Raw genomic sequence first — 17608 nt, forward strand, 5'->3', positions numbered from 1 at the left:
CATAGGGAGAAGAATACTTCTCTATTCTTTCACTAAATGATGGACCAATAAGGGGTTGGTTATAAATAATACGAAAGGTTCTGGCCCAGAATTTGTCTCTTAAATAAAATCATTCTAGAGTTTAATCTGTGCCTAACTCTATTTGATTAATACAAATGGTACTCTAGCAGATATCAAAACAGGAACTATTTAGTGATCTCCAAATTTCCATATTGTGTTTTTTTCTAACTCTTGATTGTGTATAGCTTTCTACAATAACCCTTAAGGTAAATATGTGCTTATAACTGTATTTTTTTTATACAAAGGTTGAAGTTGAAATATCTCATAGTCTACTTTCAATTTAGAAGATTACAAACCCCAGATATACAATTACTTTCTTTTGAAAGGCTACTTTCCTGTAACTTGTTTTGAAAGTTCCAAAGATTATGTAATTATGTGTGGGTGAAGGAAGAGAAAGGATTTCAAAACAAACAGCTCATTGTTGCTGCTTAAAAATAATACTGATATCAACACCTGGCTATTCATGGGCAAGCTGGAAAGTATGAACAATAAGAAAAAGAAATGTTTAAGAGATAAAAATGCCATTTTATTTACGTGCTTTCAATACATTATCATGAAAAGCATCCATTTTTACATTCTGGAATGATCCTTCAGAGTTGGCTGTGAATTCAATCACTTAAAAATAGATTGAGGAGAGTATATCACTTGAAATAAGTTATGTTCAAATTAGAACAGATTTATTAAGTAAAAAATAAGACCAATGAAATCTGGGTATCATTTCCCCTAGGATTCTTTAGTGAGCTGTTAGCCATTTGTGTGCATAATAACTGTTATTGCATAGATGATATATAGAAGTTTATGATTATGTACAGATTAGCAGTTCTTCATTTTAATCCTATTACATTGCCTTCTGAGTGTCTTCATTTAACAGGTGATGTGAATTTAACAGTGAGTTTTCGTGCACTCTGCTTTGTTTTTATGGTATGCAAATAAGGGAACAAATGCCAACACATTCATTATGCTACATAAAGTTTATACCGGAAAGGTTCCAATCACTTTGAACAAAAGGTCCTGTCATAATTCCTATTGTAAACCACTTTGCCAAACTCCTGAGAGGAAGCATTTTGAATGGAAATTTATAATGAATATGAAATCCAAAGATGTTTTCCCAGTAGGGGAACTACTTTGTTTCATTCCTTAGTATAAGCACCATATTGAGGCAGGGAAACCATTTATCAGTATTTAATCTTAAAGTGAATGGTATATTATTTATTTATTTTTGCCAGTCCTAGAGCTTGAACTCAGGGCCTGGGCACTGTCCCTGAGCTTCTTTTCCTCAAGGCTAGCACTTTACCACTTGAGCCACAGCACCACTTCCAGCTTCTGTTTATGTGGTACTGAGGAATTGAACCCAGGACTTCATGCATGCTAGGCAAGCACTCTACCACTAAGCCACATTACCAGCCCATGTTTTATTTTTTGTTCAATACCATGAATATTTGTTCTGAAAAGAGAAACACAGTAAAAGTTTTATTTGTAGTGCTGATTACCAAAGGGATCATTGTTCGCAGAATTGTAGACTCAAACATAGGTAAAAGTGTATGGATCTAAACTTGGAAATAACTTTTTAAGAGAAAAGTTCTGAGAGACATTCTGATAGAGTTGGCACATGCTAAAGAGAGAGGAGAAGGGCAGAAAAAAAACGTGAAGATAGAACCATGTTTTTTTCAGAAAGCACACTGGAGCTTTGATTTTCTTCCATTCGTGCATTTTTTTTTTCACTCAGCTCCTCTATGCCTGGCTCAGAACAGGAGCCACTGCAGAAGGAGATTACCTCAAAGAAGATGAGGAATTGTACAGGTATATGGGAGAAAGAGATGTGTAATGGTAACCTTTATTTCTCCAGCAAAAAAGATGTTGTTTGCTTTGTGGTTTAGAGTGCTTGTCTTTTGACTGCTTAGTAGGATTACTAATTTCCACTGCATTCCCCATTTTTTCTTTCCAATATGGCAGCTGGATCCAGCTCACTTCTTATGTCCTTAACATGACAACTATTTGTGACAGGCTGAACATGGAACCTCCAGTTCAGGGAGGTACCTGTCTGAGGGTCACAACTTTTGTTTTCTTTTTTAGGATATGTTTTGGGCAAGCGGGAAAATAATTCCAGCCTCAATTCTGCTAAATCAAAGCAAACTTTAAAAAATGAGAGTATACTGGATATTGGTGAATTTCTTAGCATTTTAACTAAGTCTAAAAATACTTTCAATGTTTTAGTACAATACACATCTATAAAATTTGGTTCTGTCCATGGACTTCTTCTTAAAAGCTGCATTCATTTGCTAGTCTAATATATTTACGATGTCTACAGAAAGATCAAAGGGCACAGAGAGATGATGCTTTCTGCCCTTTCCAATGACATATTTTAAGTCTTATCTGTGGATGTTTAAAACCAAAGCAGGCACTATTCAAAATGTCATCCCTTGTACTCTAAAGTAAGTTGTAGAAAAAGGCAAATCTAAATATGACATTCTCTTAGTTATAAAAAAATAATTGAACTTTATCAGAAAGTACTTAAAGTATACACTACCCTGCAATTAACAATCTCTGAAAAATAATTATGATCAACCAAATTATTCCCATTTTCTAGATAACTGATGTTAAAAGATGGTATGTTTGTATTCATTTATTAATTTCAGATATATTGGTCTCCTGGGCACCTGTAGAGTTCGAGATTCAAAACAAACTTCCTTATTCTAGTTGAACTCCCATTCCAGCTTCAGAGAGAAAGATAATGAATAAATACAGAATAAGGTACAAAAGACCATATTAGAGTTGAGAGTGGGAGAGTTGTTACTTTGAAGAGTGTGCTGAAAAAATTATGCTTGAGCTGAGGCATAAAAAGGTATGGAAAAGCTGGGAAGGTGGCTCAGTGGTAGAAAGCTTGCCTTGCATGCCTGAGGCCCTGGGTTCGATTCCTCAGCACAACATAAGCAAAAAGAAAAAAAAAGCCAGAAGTGGTGCTGTGGCTCAAGTAGTAGAGCGCTAGCCTTGAGATGAAGAGCTGAGGGACAGCACCCAGGCCCAGAGTTCAGGCCCCAAAACTGAACCCCCCCCCAAAAAAAAAGGTACGGAAAAAACACAAAAGATATGTATCTGGGGAAGAACATTAAGGTTAAAGGTGTTTAGAGGTCGGTCTCTAAGTGAAGGATTCTATAGCAAATTGAAGTCTTCAGTTAGAATTCCTATGAATTAAGCCAGGTGTCCGTGGCTCATGCCGGTAATCCTCACTACTCAGGATGCTGAGAGCTAAAGATTGTGGTTTGAAGCCAGTCCAAGCAGCAAAGTCCACAGACTTCATGCAGCATCACTCAAAATAACTATAACAATATATATATAACTACACTTGATTATGTAAATTTAATATAAATTATATGTGTGAATTAAACCTACATAACATGAATGAACAGAATAGCAATTGACACACAATTGGATAAAATTTACCATCTGGCAAAGTAAAGCCTTACATTTTCAAGAAATCTGTGACTAAGGAGCACAGGAAAACGATTTAAAATAAAAACACTACAGCTGAACAATTCAAACTTTGTACTTATTCTCTTATTCATTCTTAAAGAGTATAGTTATTTGGCTTCTTAAAATAAGTTTTTTTAAACTATAGACAGCTGATATTTCTATGACATATTAGCCTAAAGCCTAGAGATAATATATATAAAATGCCACATGCAGAGCTGACGTTAGTACAGAATGTTAGTCCTACTACTATACTTACTAAAAGTAACATCAGTCAGCTTTTACTACAGAAGAAACACTTGGGGAGAAATCTGCAAACTGCAAATTTTAGTATAGGTAGGACTGAAGCATCTATTAAGTTTTCAGTTATACACATCAGGAGTTCTCACAGCTGGGCTAAGCCATGTGGTTCTTCCTGTCTCATCTGCTTTCTCTCTCCCTGTCGTCACGTTCCAGGTGGGTGAGATGTGGGAATAACCTGGACAGGGACTCTGTGGCACATGCTTGTACCTTCCTGCAGGAATAACGAGTCTTATTTTCATGGCTAGATAGGATTTCAACAGAACAAGCAGTTGAGTCCCCAAGTCTCCTCCAGGCTTGATTTGGCCCTGGTATAACATCACTTCTGCCACATTGTATTGATTAACACAAGTCACAAATTCAGCCCAGACCCCGGGTCGGGTAAATAAACTTCACTTGTTGATGGGAGTAGCCACAAAAGGGTTGGGCATGGAAAAGAAGCACTCTTTTTCAATCTACCTCAAGGGACTAGGGGATGTAAAGTCAAGTAGAATCTCTAATGTAAATTGAAGGGATAGGTAATCAATATGGTGGAGTCCTGTAGCAGGGAGGAATTTAGAATCAAAAGATCTGAGCTTAATCCCTGACTCTGATATTGATTAACTTGACCCAGGAAAATAACTTAAATTATCTGTGTCTCAGTAGAAGGCACTGTAAATTCATGGTTATCGTGGGAAATAAATGAGATAATGGATACCAAAATGTGTAGTCGAGCACAAATGTAGAATCACACATAAGGAGCTATTATTCTTTGATATGTCATACTTTGTAAATGATAAGAGGTTCTTGGATCACTTACCATACCACCTTCCCGTTCTCTCATTGGAAAATTGAAACGGGTTTATATTTTGATATTGGAATTCTAATAAATATGTATTACTTAGGATTCTGTCTCTCCACTAGTTATTTTTGGCAAGTGTTTAATGAGCCTCAGTTACATATAGGACATAATACTAAATGCTAGGGATCTATAGATATGCTGCCCTGCTGCTCAAAACTTAAAACAATTTTTTAATAAAGCGTACAAACAACAAATTAATAGGATTAGTGTATAGCAGAGAAATACAAAGAATACTGAAGGATCTCAGAAGTGGGGTCCCCAAAATGGTCAATTGGAGGAATAGGGGACACAAAAGTCTTCTAATAGTCCATGTCCACATGAGTTACAGAAATTTACCAGACAGAATGATCTGAAATTCAAATACAAGTGAGCAGTTGGTTATAAACCATGGCTTTAGGCTGTTATCTACCTTCCTCAACCCCGTCTAGTGTTCTTACTTGCTTTCTGCATCATTTCCTGTGAAGTGTGTACATTCATTTCTCCCAAATTCAGCCAAACTGACAATCCTGAGTTCCCATAAATGCAGCCTTTGCTCTTCCTACTGTTTCTACCTAGAGTATCCCTGCTCTTTCCTTAATTAACTTCCAGATTCCAGAATCCTGTATCACTTTGTACAGTGCCTTTCCTGATTTATACAGGTACATAGTGATGCCATCCTTTCTATTCTCAATATATCCTGGTTATTAGGGATAATTATTTTTGTATCAATTTACATGTGCCTCCTTTCTTATGCCATATGTTCCTATGGTACAGGAAGCATTCCTTATTCACTCACTTCAAAGGGAGAGACATATGGTAAAGAGGATGCAGAAGCCATGTTACATTCAGGAAGCAAAGTAATTTATTGTGGTCAGAGCCAATGGGGCATTGTGTTCTATTTGTACAGCCTATTGAGGATTATACTCAATCCTGAAATTGGATTGGAATCAAAAGTTTGTCCTGTCAAAGGACGTGTCACAAGGCAGAGGCTGTAGTCAAAGATGAGAGGGTCTTCGATTATAACCCAGGATAGCTCAGTGAGGCAGTGTAAGGAAAAGCCAGGAACACTGACAAGGAGATATGAAGCAAGTAGACCAGAGCAGCTCCCCCTGTCCTAACTAGTGAGATCTTGCGGAACCCCTTGAGAAACTCTGATGCACAGAAACCCAGAACCCTTGGAATTCTGTTTGAGCCTTTTGTGTAACTTTGACAATCAGGCAAGTTCAAGAACCAGTGCACTGGAGAAGTAATCAGCCAGTGGGTGATGAGTTATTGTAGAGTAGTAATTGAATGGTTGGTGCTGAGAGAGAAATGTAAAGAGAGAGGGGCCAGAGAGTAGAAAATGAACATATGTCCTGTGGATAAGTAAGTGTAGTGAATTCGGATGCACTTTTTAAGTTGGGTTTGGGGAAAGTTGAGTGCAGGTGCTCAGAGGTAGTTGGACATGCTATATTTGTACAAAGCCTAGAGACACAGGTTGAGATATACATGTTACTAGTGCTCTGCGTGTGGTGGGTATCGGAAATCATTCTGAAATTTGATGTGTGAGGGAGGTGTAGAAAGCAAGATGAAAAGAGAACCAGAAGCCAGGTGTGAGTACATCACACCTATAACCTAGCTGAGAATGGACGCTTGCGGCTCAAAGCCAGCCCAGGCAGACGACTCTGAAAGAGCATTTCCCTTGCTGACCATTAAATAAAATATGAGGAACTAAAATTTGCAGTTTGCAGATTTCTCCCCAACTAGTCTATGGCCCTGAGAATCTTTCAGGAAAACAGCACCTATCTCAGATCACAGAATTTGAACTACAACAGGAAGTAGCTTTAAAATGTGAATGTTGCACAGTTAATTAATAGTTGATAAGCGTATTTTCTTAGTTCAGATGTCTTTGCAAAACCACATGTCCTCCCGCAATTTTTTCATGCTCAGTATAATCCCAGTGGTGATATGGGAATGATTGTGTTAAACTGTTTGACAGGACCTAACTCTGCTGCTTATAATTTACAGTTGTTCACCTTTGTCACAGCAGTTTTTCCCTATCCCCCCAAAAAATATTTAGGCTGTCTTGATGCTGAATTGTTGATCAGATTTCCAGTGTAGTTTACGGCACAGTTACAGAATACAAAAGCAGTCTTGACAATGTGTGTTTCAAAGTACAGACTTCAAATCAGTGGGAACAAGACAGCCTGTTCATCACCAACTGGAAGTTTTTATTTATTTTTTTTAATTGTGAAAATACTATACAGAGGGGTTACAATTACATGGGCAAGATAATGAGTACATTTCTTATCAACCATTGCAGCCTCCTCCTTTGTTTCCCCTTCCCATCCCTTCCCAGCCTACCCCCACCCCCGAACCCAATCCGCCCCCCCCCACACCAAAGTTGTTAAGTTCGTTTTCTACATAACAACTTGTACATCTCATTGTTGCAATGGGAGTTTTGTGTTGTTCCTCTCCTTACTTCTTAATACATGAACTTTATGGTAATTCATATCCGGAAATTCCTTCATTTAAAAAGTCCTTCATAAAATAATTGCCTTTATCCAATAAGGAAACAGAACAATCAAATTAAAAAGTAACCACTGGTTTTGGTTGTATAATTTAAAATTTTGAAAAGAAGAAAATGGAAGCTATTTAAAGACAGTCCTTTGTAGCATCAGAGCCCATCTTTTTTTGTGGTCAAATATATACTATTTCATTCATAAATTATTATATTTAGCATTTTGTAACATTTAGAAATATGAATGATCATAGAAATTATGCCACAAAGACTATGTGTTTTCTTAATTTGTATTCATAAGCCAAAGCTGTGTCTAAATAGCACAATTTAAGATAAGAAGAGCCTTTCATTTTGGGGGGGTGGGGCTGAGAGGATCTTGGATCTCTCTTGTGTCTTTAACCAGTTTCTTGGTGGAGTCTCTGGTTTGCTTGTGGTGATTGGTTTTCTTGTGGCTTGATTGGTTTCTTAAGTCAATTTGTTTGAGCAGGCAGACAGCTCTGCCTTACCCAGGATTTTATGATCCTCCTCCCAAATGCTTAAATAGGTTGACCCATCGTAACAATGAGATGTACAAGACACTATGTTGAAAAGGAACTTTACAACTTGTGAGGGGGAGGGAGGGAGGAATTGGGGAGGTGGAGAGGGAAGGGATGGTAGGGAAAAAACAAAGGAGGAGGTAACAATGCTCGATAGGAAATGTACTCATTCTCTTACTCATGTTAACTGTAACCCCTCTGTACAGTATTTTTACAATAAGTAACATATTTTTTTAAAAAAAGAAGAGCCTTTCCTAAAACACACCAAGTTTGAATAATTGATCTACCAAAAAGAACCTAAAGAAACAGGTGTTAACTATAAATCAGTCTTTAACATCAGTATTTTCCATTTAGCCATATACTCTTAAGTTCTGATTTGTGAATCATCTTGTACATGATTTCTCACTCATCTTATTTTTTTCCCCAAATACCATCACTTACCAGTGCATCTGACTTTTGGTCTAGTAATTGTAGCGCCTTCTGGAACAATTAGCCTTTCCATTTTTATTCGATGGGCTCCTTGCTTTCACTCTTAGCTCTCTTGTTTTCTTCCCTAGCAAAAGCATATTTGAAACTCCTACATTGTGTTCTTTCCCTTTCATTCCAGTCATGGGAAGTGAACCCAGGAATCGGGCTTGCTAGGCAAGCACTCTACCACCTGAGCTATCAGTCTACCCCCAGCACAGACAAGTCATTTTATCAGCATCCTTTCAGCTTTACTTCAGTTGCCACTACAGTACAATCCAAACCCCCACGGGACTTAAAGCTCAGAGACACTATCACCTGCCTCTCTCGTATTCTCTCATATTGCTCTTGTCCTGCCATGAAGTTCCAACCATCTAGGCCTTTTCTTTCCTAGAATATGCCATGCACACGTCCTCCACTGCTTTTTCTTTGCCCATGAAGTTACCCTGGAGTAGCAGCTTTCATTCACTACCACATTCCATCACTCAAAGTGAGATACCTTGTCATCTCAGTTCCCAACTAAACAACCCCTGTCCTTTCCTGCCCATCTCTTACAATCTGCTCTGGGTATGTATCCCAGTGATTCTCTCTATACTTTCCTGTATTGTTGCCTTCATACCAATAAGCTTGACTTAGAAATTGAACTATTACTATCTTCTCTTATTTTCTGTGATCTCCGAAAGTCCCTGCAATCGAGTTTTATTTCTCACTTCTGAATTAGAATAACTATACGGTCTCATAGATTGTTCAGTGAATACTGGTTGAATGTGGTGAATGGACACAGTTTAAGTAAATGTCTCAAATTCGGTGTTTCTGTATCTCAGTTAGTACCTGACAGGGTAGGTATTCAATTCCCTTACATTGATACAATGGTATCTCTCATCAGACAGAGTATCATAGGATGGAGGGCGGGGAAAGATGAAGTTCAAGTTCTGTGTACCAAGTAACATTTTACCTATGACCTCATTCAACAACATTTAAAATATGTGCCGTACAAAATAAATTGAGTAAACTATTGATAAAGAGAAAGATGATGTTAAGAGTATGGTTCAGTGGGTAATCATTTCCAGTAACACTGTGTGAAATTCCACAGTATAAAATATCCATCAATTTTCTTCTTTCTTAGAAAAAAATGACTTGTCTTCTATTACTTGATTAAAACCTGAGTAGAGCAAAATGCTAAAAGACTTTCTAATCATCAAAGAAAAATTAAATTATTCTCAGGGCTCTTCTTGTGATTTCTCTTAGCTTGACCCTTAGTAAAATGCCAATATCTTTTAACAAAAGATAAAAGAATATTTTGGTCATTTTGATTTCACAGAAATAGCATGTGACTGCAGAGTTTTACAAGCCATTGCTTGGTTTGAAATATAGCTGTTTAGAGTGCCTAGACTAATTTGCTTAGGAAGCATGTCAGAGGTGACACTCTGTTTCTGCATGTCATAAGACTAAGTGACAGAATCAGAATGTAATTTGAAGTTTACAGGTAGAGCAGACACCTCTGCACCTCCATTACTTCCACTTTCCCATGGTCCTTTGTCTTCACTTCTATTTTCACCCTACTGCCTCTATGTATCTAGCTTTGGGCAAGATAGGAAGAAGGTTAAATGAGGAGTCCACTAGCAGCTCCCAACTCTCTTCATTCTAACTTAGGACCAATAAGAAAACATTTTTACCCAGTGGTACTGGTGGCTCATGTCTTTAATCCAGCTACTCAAGAGGCTGACATCTGAGCATCATGGTTTGAAGCGAACCTAGGAAGCAAAAGTCTGTGAGACTCTAATCTCCAATGAACTACCAAAAAGCCAGAAGTGGAGCTGTGGCTCAAGTGGTAGAGTACTACCCTTAAGCGCAAAGCACAAATGCTCAAGGACAGCACCCAGGCCTTGAGTTCAGGCCCACATGAAAAAAAAAAAAGAAGAAAGAAAATACGTCTTTGTTTTTTATTTTTTAATAGTTAGGGTTGGGATTTGATGGGAATAGAACGTTAGCCATTCTGATCAGCTGGGTGATGGGCTTCTTTCTCATCTGTGGGGACAAGAGAGTAGATTCTGTTTTCAGCAAATGGGAAGAGGAGAACATGGACATACTCCTTCCCTCCCTTTCCAGGGAGAGTCTGCCTCAAATCAAATCCAGCCACTGCTTCCACAGCATTTGATGCTTTCTACCTCCAGGACATTACTCTGGGTGATATTTATTTGTCTTCTCCATCAAGCTCAATTGTAGTTCCTCATGATTCTCAGCGACCTATAGGGCAGATGATGATTTTAACTGACCCTGGCACAATCAATATAAATTTGAAGCAAATAACAGCTTTATCAAAATTAAAATTGTCACTTAGCAAAGAGGAACCATGTTACTCCCTAGTTGAGAGCATCTATCATCTTCTGCTGTCAGTGGTAGGAAACCTTGTTTTCCTGACAGTGGATTTTTCTGGTCAGCCCTTCTGCCTTGGGGTCCCGCCTACCAGAAGGAACTTCCTTCCTTTCCCTGCCAAGAACCCTGAGGAGCAATGGAGGAAAGGACCCAGCTCTGTTGTTTCAGGGTTGAGACAGTCAGCTCATACGCATTTGTGAATGTAACTTGGAAGACCATTTAATTACATGTAGAGTGTTTTTGTTGGGCGTGGTGGGGGGGAGATTGGTTCTATCTGGTTTGACTTTTGTAGGTTGTTTTGTGTTAAGCTATAAACCTCCTTAAAACTTAAGTCTCTTGCTGGTCAGCTTCACCCCAGGAGAAAGACTAATGAATAAAGTTGCTTCTTGAGTCTGTAGCTTTGTTATCCTCCTCTGTTCCTGGAAGGTTATCAGTGGCCCTTGGCCTTAGCCCACCCCAACATTCTTGGACTTATAAGCTATTGAGTTTGGTTTTGGGGTGAGGAGGGGGGGCTGTCTGGTTTTTCTTTTCCTTACCTTTACTTTGAGACCCCTGAAGGCAATACAAATTTATCATCATCACCCAATGCCAGGCTCTATCTCAGGTATTTTCCTCCAAATGAGATATTCAGTTCCTGTTGCCTTTCCTCTTCCTCCTCTAACTTTTCCTTCTGCTCTTCCTCCTTTTCCTTCTACTCCTCCTTCTTTCCAAGAAAAAGGAAGTGTTAGCTTAGGTCACTTGGAAAGAGTGGGAAGCACATCAGGGGTGGTCTTTTCTGTTTGTTAACAGATCCAGGCAGAATATAACTTTCCACTGTCTTTGATACTGGCAAGACAAGGCTGTGGAATAAGCATTCTACCATCCCACCCCCACCAAAAACATTCTCAAATTCTGGAGCTTCCCCAGATACCAAACTTTGAATCCTGAGCTAAAGACACAGTTCTTGGGCATGCTCAGTGCTCCTCCTCTCTTCATCTTTTATCTTCTCTTTGCCTCTCTTTCTTAGGAATCTATCCAAACCCAATGTTTCTCCAGCCTCCCTTCAACCTTCAATCTGATGCTCTGAGATGTTTCCTCATCACTGGGGTCCACTCAACAGATCTCCAGATTCCTCCCCAGTTGGACTCTCTAGTTGACACTTGTGTGTATTTTGACATCTGATCCTTTTTCTGTTACCAGGACTGACTCCTGCTTTAGCCTTGATCATTCAGCACTCCACCTTCTGTAACTTGCAAGTTTTCACCAATTCTTCATTTTTTTTCTCTTCTATAACCCTAGATATTCATTTCTGTTTCTATTTAGCCTTCTTATAAGTTCAAGCTAACAGAGCAATCCTTTGCTCTTAAACCTTTCACAAGCTCATGCAGACACTCATTCAGTTAGTCCTTCCTTTGTGCCTAACACTATGTTTGCTGTAGTCTGTAAGGAAAGGCAAATCAGCCCAACATGAAAAACAACTTGTCTGCCTGGTTTTCAATCCTCTCTCCAATATGATCAGGGCTTCCCATCCTTCTAGCAGTGCTGGAAATACTCACATCCCCTTTACTATAGACTTCTGCCCTGTTAAACATGCTCCTGACACCACTGAACATGAGAGCCTAATGGCTTTTAGCCCTCCTACCAGATTCTGTGACTTTAGGCTCGGTATATACTCTTGGTGCTCCAGCTTCATAGTCTTTGAATGGTAATAATAATAATAATAATATTAATAATCTCATTGTCATGTACTGAGTAGCCATTTTAGGGGAGCAAAGCCAAAGACTGAGTTGAAAAGCAAAGACTGAGTCCTGGGGCATGTGTCTCAGTCCTGGTCTGTCCCTTTGGAGCACTGCAGTCTTAACATCTCCTTGTACCATCATCCATATTCACACATGTTTTGGCATCTTCCTCCTCTGAAAATGAGGCAAAGAAGGCCAGGAATTATGTTTTGGTTTTTTTTTTTTGGTCTGGTCGTGGAGCCTGAACTCTGAGCCTGGGCGCTGTCCCTCAGCTCTTCAGCTCAAGGCTAGCGCTCTACCACTTGAGCGACAGCACCACTTCCGGCTTTTTTCTTTTGCTTATGTGGTGCTGAGGAATCGAACCCAGGGCCTTATGCATGCAAAGCAAGCGCTCTACCACTGAGCCACCTTCCTAGCCCGAGGCCAGGAATTATGAAGTGGGTACAGAAAGTGAAAACATTTGAATCAGAGTTTAACCATATGGTAATATGATTACCTTTTGAACCATTTCTATTCTTGCATGTCTGAGTATTATGCCCACATTTTACTAATGGAGAAGCCCAGTCCCCTGCCAGTGGCCATCCCATCAGCTGAGAGAGTCAAATTTCCATGCTGAAGACTCTGGCTTTGAAAAGAAGCTGCTAGTAACTACGATTCTATGCCCCTATATTTCAGGATTAGTGTAAGACTGTGGTTAAATGGCAACATTTAGCATAATTGAAAACTACAATGCAGTATGAATAGGTAGGATGTTACCAGCTATCATGTCTTAAGTTATAACAAAGGAAATAACTATTTTTCCCCTTTCTCTTGGGCTGAATCTTCTCTGCTATACTAGTAATTATGTTATATTCCATGCACATTATAACATGTATACAGGCTGGGAAGGTGGCTCAGGTAGAGTGCTTACCAAGCATGCATGAGGTCCTGGGTTCGATTCCTCAGCAACACATAAGCATAAAAGCCAGAAGTAGCACTGTGGCTCAAGTGGTAGAGCGCTAGCCTTGAGCTGAAGAGCTGAGGGACAGCACCCAGGCCCAGACTTCAGGCCCCACAACTGACCCCCCCCCCCCAAAAAAAACGTAGACAACCCTTTCTCATATAAATATATGTCACCTTGTGAGATACTCAATTCTGTGTTATGAAATCTACTTTAGAACATAGAAGAGCAAAAAGTCAAATGTCTTGCAATGTCACAAATATAAATGAAAAGATCTCTAAACTATGTCTGAAGTCACAAACGCTGCCCTGTGCTTTATTCTGATGATGCCATTTGTTCAAGAGATTGAAACAAATTCCTATAGGAAAGTTAGCTATTATAAATGCATGTATACAAATCTTTGTATAGAATAGCATAACTGCTTGAACTGACATTCTTCTCATTTTCTTTTTGAAGATTGTGATTGCAAGTCTCATGTGCAGTTATGACAAAAGTGATTGGATGGAACTCTCCAGAAAGGCTGAGGTATATTTATTTTAATATCATATTTATTTATTCTATTTCTCCTATTTTTATTACTTTTAAATAAAGAGCTGCCATGAAAAAATAATACAATAGGAGTAAAATTGAATTGAAAATGTAGGTTAAAACATTGCTATTATAATTTGTTTACCCTGTGTTTTCATTAAAATGATGGAAATGTAAATTTAAAAGGAATTTATTCTCTAAAAGTGGTCCCTGGGATTTCACACTACCTACAAATCCGTTATTCTCTGAATTCATATACTCCCTATTTGCATATTAAGCAAACTATATATTATGATGGATGCCATGATAAAATTTAATTCTACCTTTGAGAGTCTAACTTGATCTTACCTTGCCTTTAGGCAAAATAGTTTGACAGTAAGAGAAGAAATTTTGAATATAAAACTCTTGAATATTTAAAATATAAAAGGTTCATTTAATACTGTTCTAGTTTGAATACAGACATGCATGAAATGGTAGGACAGAATGCTTCTGAATGGAACACTAGCCAGCAGGTTTTCCATAATATAAATTACATCTTGCACAAATGCAAAACAACTAACCATGAGCCTCAAATTTGTATTTCAAATAGGAAAATACATCCTTAAAATTGTACAGACATGTCCATCATTCTGTCATGAAACCTAGGCTAGATACTCTTAGCTGGAATTTCTTGAAAAACTCTCAGCAATACAGAAGGACCAACCCTAACAAGACCTTCGAGATAATTGACTCCACATTTCACAATGTTGTAACACCCTATCATGTTCAGAAATTGTTGATCGTCCATTTTATTTGGATATTGGTTAACTGTGGGAGGAAAAATTACTTCTGGGACTTGGGGCAGGGGGGAAAATTACACATGATCTGTAATTGGCTTGGTGATCTCCTGTGCTGGGTCCATTTTATACATGTATTTACCTAATTGACCATGAAATCTTCTACAGAGCCCGAGCTTGGCATGAGCTTTGCCAATTTTAAGCTGACTATGATGAATGGCTTTATCACACTGCATGCTTCCCTGCCTTTCTGCAAGAATAATATACATTAAAAACAATTTTCTTCAGTAATCAGCATTAATTTTTAAATAGGTAAACTTATTTACAAAAACCAAAAGCATTAAATTGTAAACATACTATGTAATATAAACTTATTTTTCACATGCCATATCTTCCTTTAATTGCAGTTTTATTTACTATCACCTTCCCAATACTCTATAGCAAAATAAATAGGAAAGAAAGAATAAAAGGAGGTAGGAAAGAATTGGGGAGGGAGGGAGGGAGGAAAGATGGAAGGAAGGAAGAAGGAAGGAAGGAAGGAAGGAAGGAAAGAAGGAAGGAAGGAAGGAAGGAAAGATGCTGAGACACGTCTCCACAAGACAGCAATTTACTTATGAGGAAGATCTAGCTTGTAAATGATGTCAATTAAAAACTGAAAACTCACTGGGTGCCAGTTACTCATGCCTGTAACCCTAGCTACTCAGGAGGCTGAGATCTGAGAATTTCCATTCAAAGACAGCCAGGGCAGGAAGTCCATGAGACTCTTATCTCCAATAAACCACTAGAAAACCAGAAGTGGTACTGTGGCTCAAGTGGTAGAGTGATCACCTTGAGCTGAAGAGCTGAGGGACAGCTCCCAGGCCCAGAGTTCAAGCCCCACCAACTGACAAAAAACAAACAAGCAAACAAAAAACAAACAAAACCCCAAACTAAAAACTCCTTCCCTATAATCTTAAACCTGAAGTATTAGATGAAGGAAATATCCCCAGGTCTTCCTAATCCTTGTGTGAAAAGTACCCAATAACATTTTTTATAGAGTCCTTATCTTGTTCTGTTTTTATAAACACATCTTTCAAGCACATATAAGAAGTTTTTTTTTTAACAATGCAAGACACCACATTAAAACAAATCAGCAAAAATGTGTTCCAGCCAAAGTTGCTATGCTACACACTACACACTACACACACACACACACACACACACACACACACACACACACACACACACACACATCTTCAGGGTTTGTTGATGATAATAAGATTGAAGAATTCAGATAGGACACCTGCCCACTTGTGTGCCAATTATTTTAGGTTTATAGCAAGTGACTTGATGTGGAGTGTATAACTTTAAGTCATAAAGTCCCTCTCCATATGGTAGGTTAATTTTTGAATTGGACAATAGGGAGTTGAAGAAATCTGCCATCAGCTTTTTACTTCTATATTTGAACCCAGGTAAGACATATGTGTTACAGAAGCATGAACATAGCTGCATATGATCAATAATAAACTGAAAAATTCTGTAAGAAAAAAATTTGTGAAAGGGAAGGTATCTATCTATCTGTTTAGCCAGAGTCTACCATGTTGTTGTACTATTTTCAGTATTATTTTCTCTCCTTCTCCCTTTCCCTCTTCCTCTCTCTCTCTCTCCCTCTCCTCCCCTTCTCTACCCCCCCCCTCGGTGTGTGTGTGTGTGTGTGTGTGTGTGTGTGTGTGTGTGTGTGTGTGTGTGTGTGTGTGTGTGTGTTGAATTTAGGGCCTCAGGATCTCCCTTAGCATTTTTGGTCACTCTATCACTTTGGCCCACACCTCCAATTCTGGCTTTTTCCTAGTTAAATAGTCTCATAGATTTAGCTACCCTGCCTGGCTTTGAACCAGGATGCTCAAAGCTTCAACCTCCTGAATAGCTAAAATTAGAGGCAAGAGCCACCTGCACCCAGAAACCATGCTATTTTCCTTATCATACTCATATTCTTTAGGAAGATTTGTTTTATTTCCTGAAAGTAAAATCACATTGAACTGTCATTTTTATTCAAGCCTTAGAGTGCACACAGTTGAAATGCTTTATACTCTATGCATTATGGCTTCATTGTCATATCTTTGATGACTGTGATAAAGAGCAGTGTATGGAAGTTCCCACAGTTCTATGAAACTTTTGGTAAAAATCAGTAGCATGAGTAGGTTCTGCACAAATTTCTTGATCCATACATTTGATCATGAACTCTCTAGCTTCACTGAGACATTGGTAGACTATTCTGCAAAAGGCATGATTTATGAAGCATATAGTATGTGTAAATTTCATCATGTCAAAATGGTGGGTGTGTCTCAATATGTATTATCACTTTCACACATTTGTATCTCCAATAGCATTAAAGATCTCTCCTTCCATCAATCCAAAATATTTCCATGTTTTCTAAGATCCAAACTTGACCTGAGCCCTATAGGTCCCAGTCTCTATTTCCCCAATGTTCCCTTGGACATATTCTCTACATTGTAGCTCTCATTGCCATTATCTTTTCTTACTCTGCTGAGGATTGAACCCAGAGCATTGTATGCATGTTAAGCTGGCACTCTACTGTATCTCCACACTACCTTCCTTCACTCTTCAAACATATTCAGAACCGGAAAGTTACTGCCATTGCCTGGGCTGAAAATATTCTCTCTTGCTGAGTTCTCTCTCTAAGGAGATGAAACGATTGTGTTCCACAGATATCTTCAGTGACCGGTTCACCATAGGGTGCATGAATCTTAAACATCTTGTTTTCACATGTGTCTCCCCAGCCCCTGTTCTTATTGTCACAGATATTAATGTCATTACAGAGAAGTTTCAAAATCAGTGGCAGGGACCTGATGGGGAATTGATTGGTTGAATCACCAAAGGAAGGTTTCTAGAGAGGCTGGCACATCAAATACAGGTGACTCCACTCTTCCTCACAAAGTCAAATGTAAAACACCCAGAAGCCAGGTTCTCCTTGCCAGGTAGACAGGAGCATACCCAGGGTAGAATGAGTCAAAAGAGAAGGAGATATCAACTGGAGAGGAGAAACAATAATTAATTTTGTCTCCAGTCAGTTCTATGTGCCATATCCAGAGAGTTTTGTGTCTCAAAGACCTCCTTTCTCCAG

At 38.6% G+C, this 17608-nt stretch overlaps 1 protein-coding gene across 1 annotated transcript in view; it reads left to right on the forward strand.

Moving 5' to 3' along the window:
* Dpyd (dihydropyrimidine dehydrogenase) overlaps positions 1 to 17608 on the forward strand; it is a 715003-nt gene that overhangs the window by 445396 nt on the left and 251999 nt on the right. The window contains exon 15 of the mRNA XM_042677821.1: positions 13640 to 13708. Coding sequence (XP_042533755.1) covers positions 13640 to 13708 — 69 coding nt within the window. The remainder of the gene's footprint in view (positions 1 to 13639; positions 13709 to 17608) is intronic.

Source organism: Dipodomys spectabilis, unplaced genomic scaffold, assembly GCF_019054845.1.
Source record: "Dipodomys spectabilis isolate Male_0828 unplaced genomic scaffold, ASM1905484v1 ptg000002l, whole genome shotgun sequence".
Taxonomy (NCBI): Eukaryota; Metazoa; Chordata; class Mammalia; order Rodentia; family Heteromyidae; genus Dipodomys; species Dipodomys spectabilis.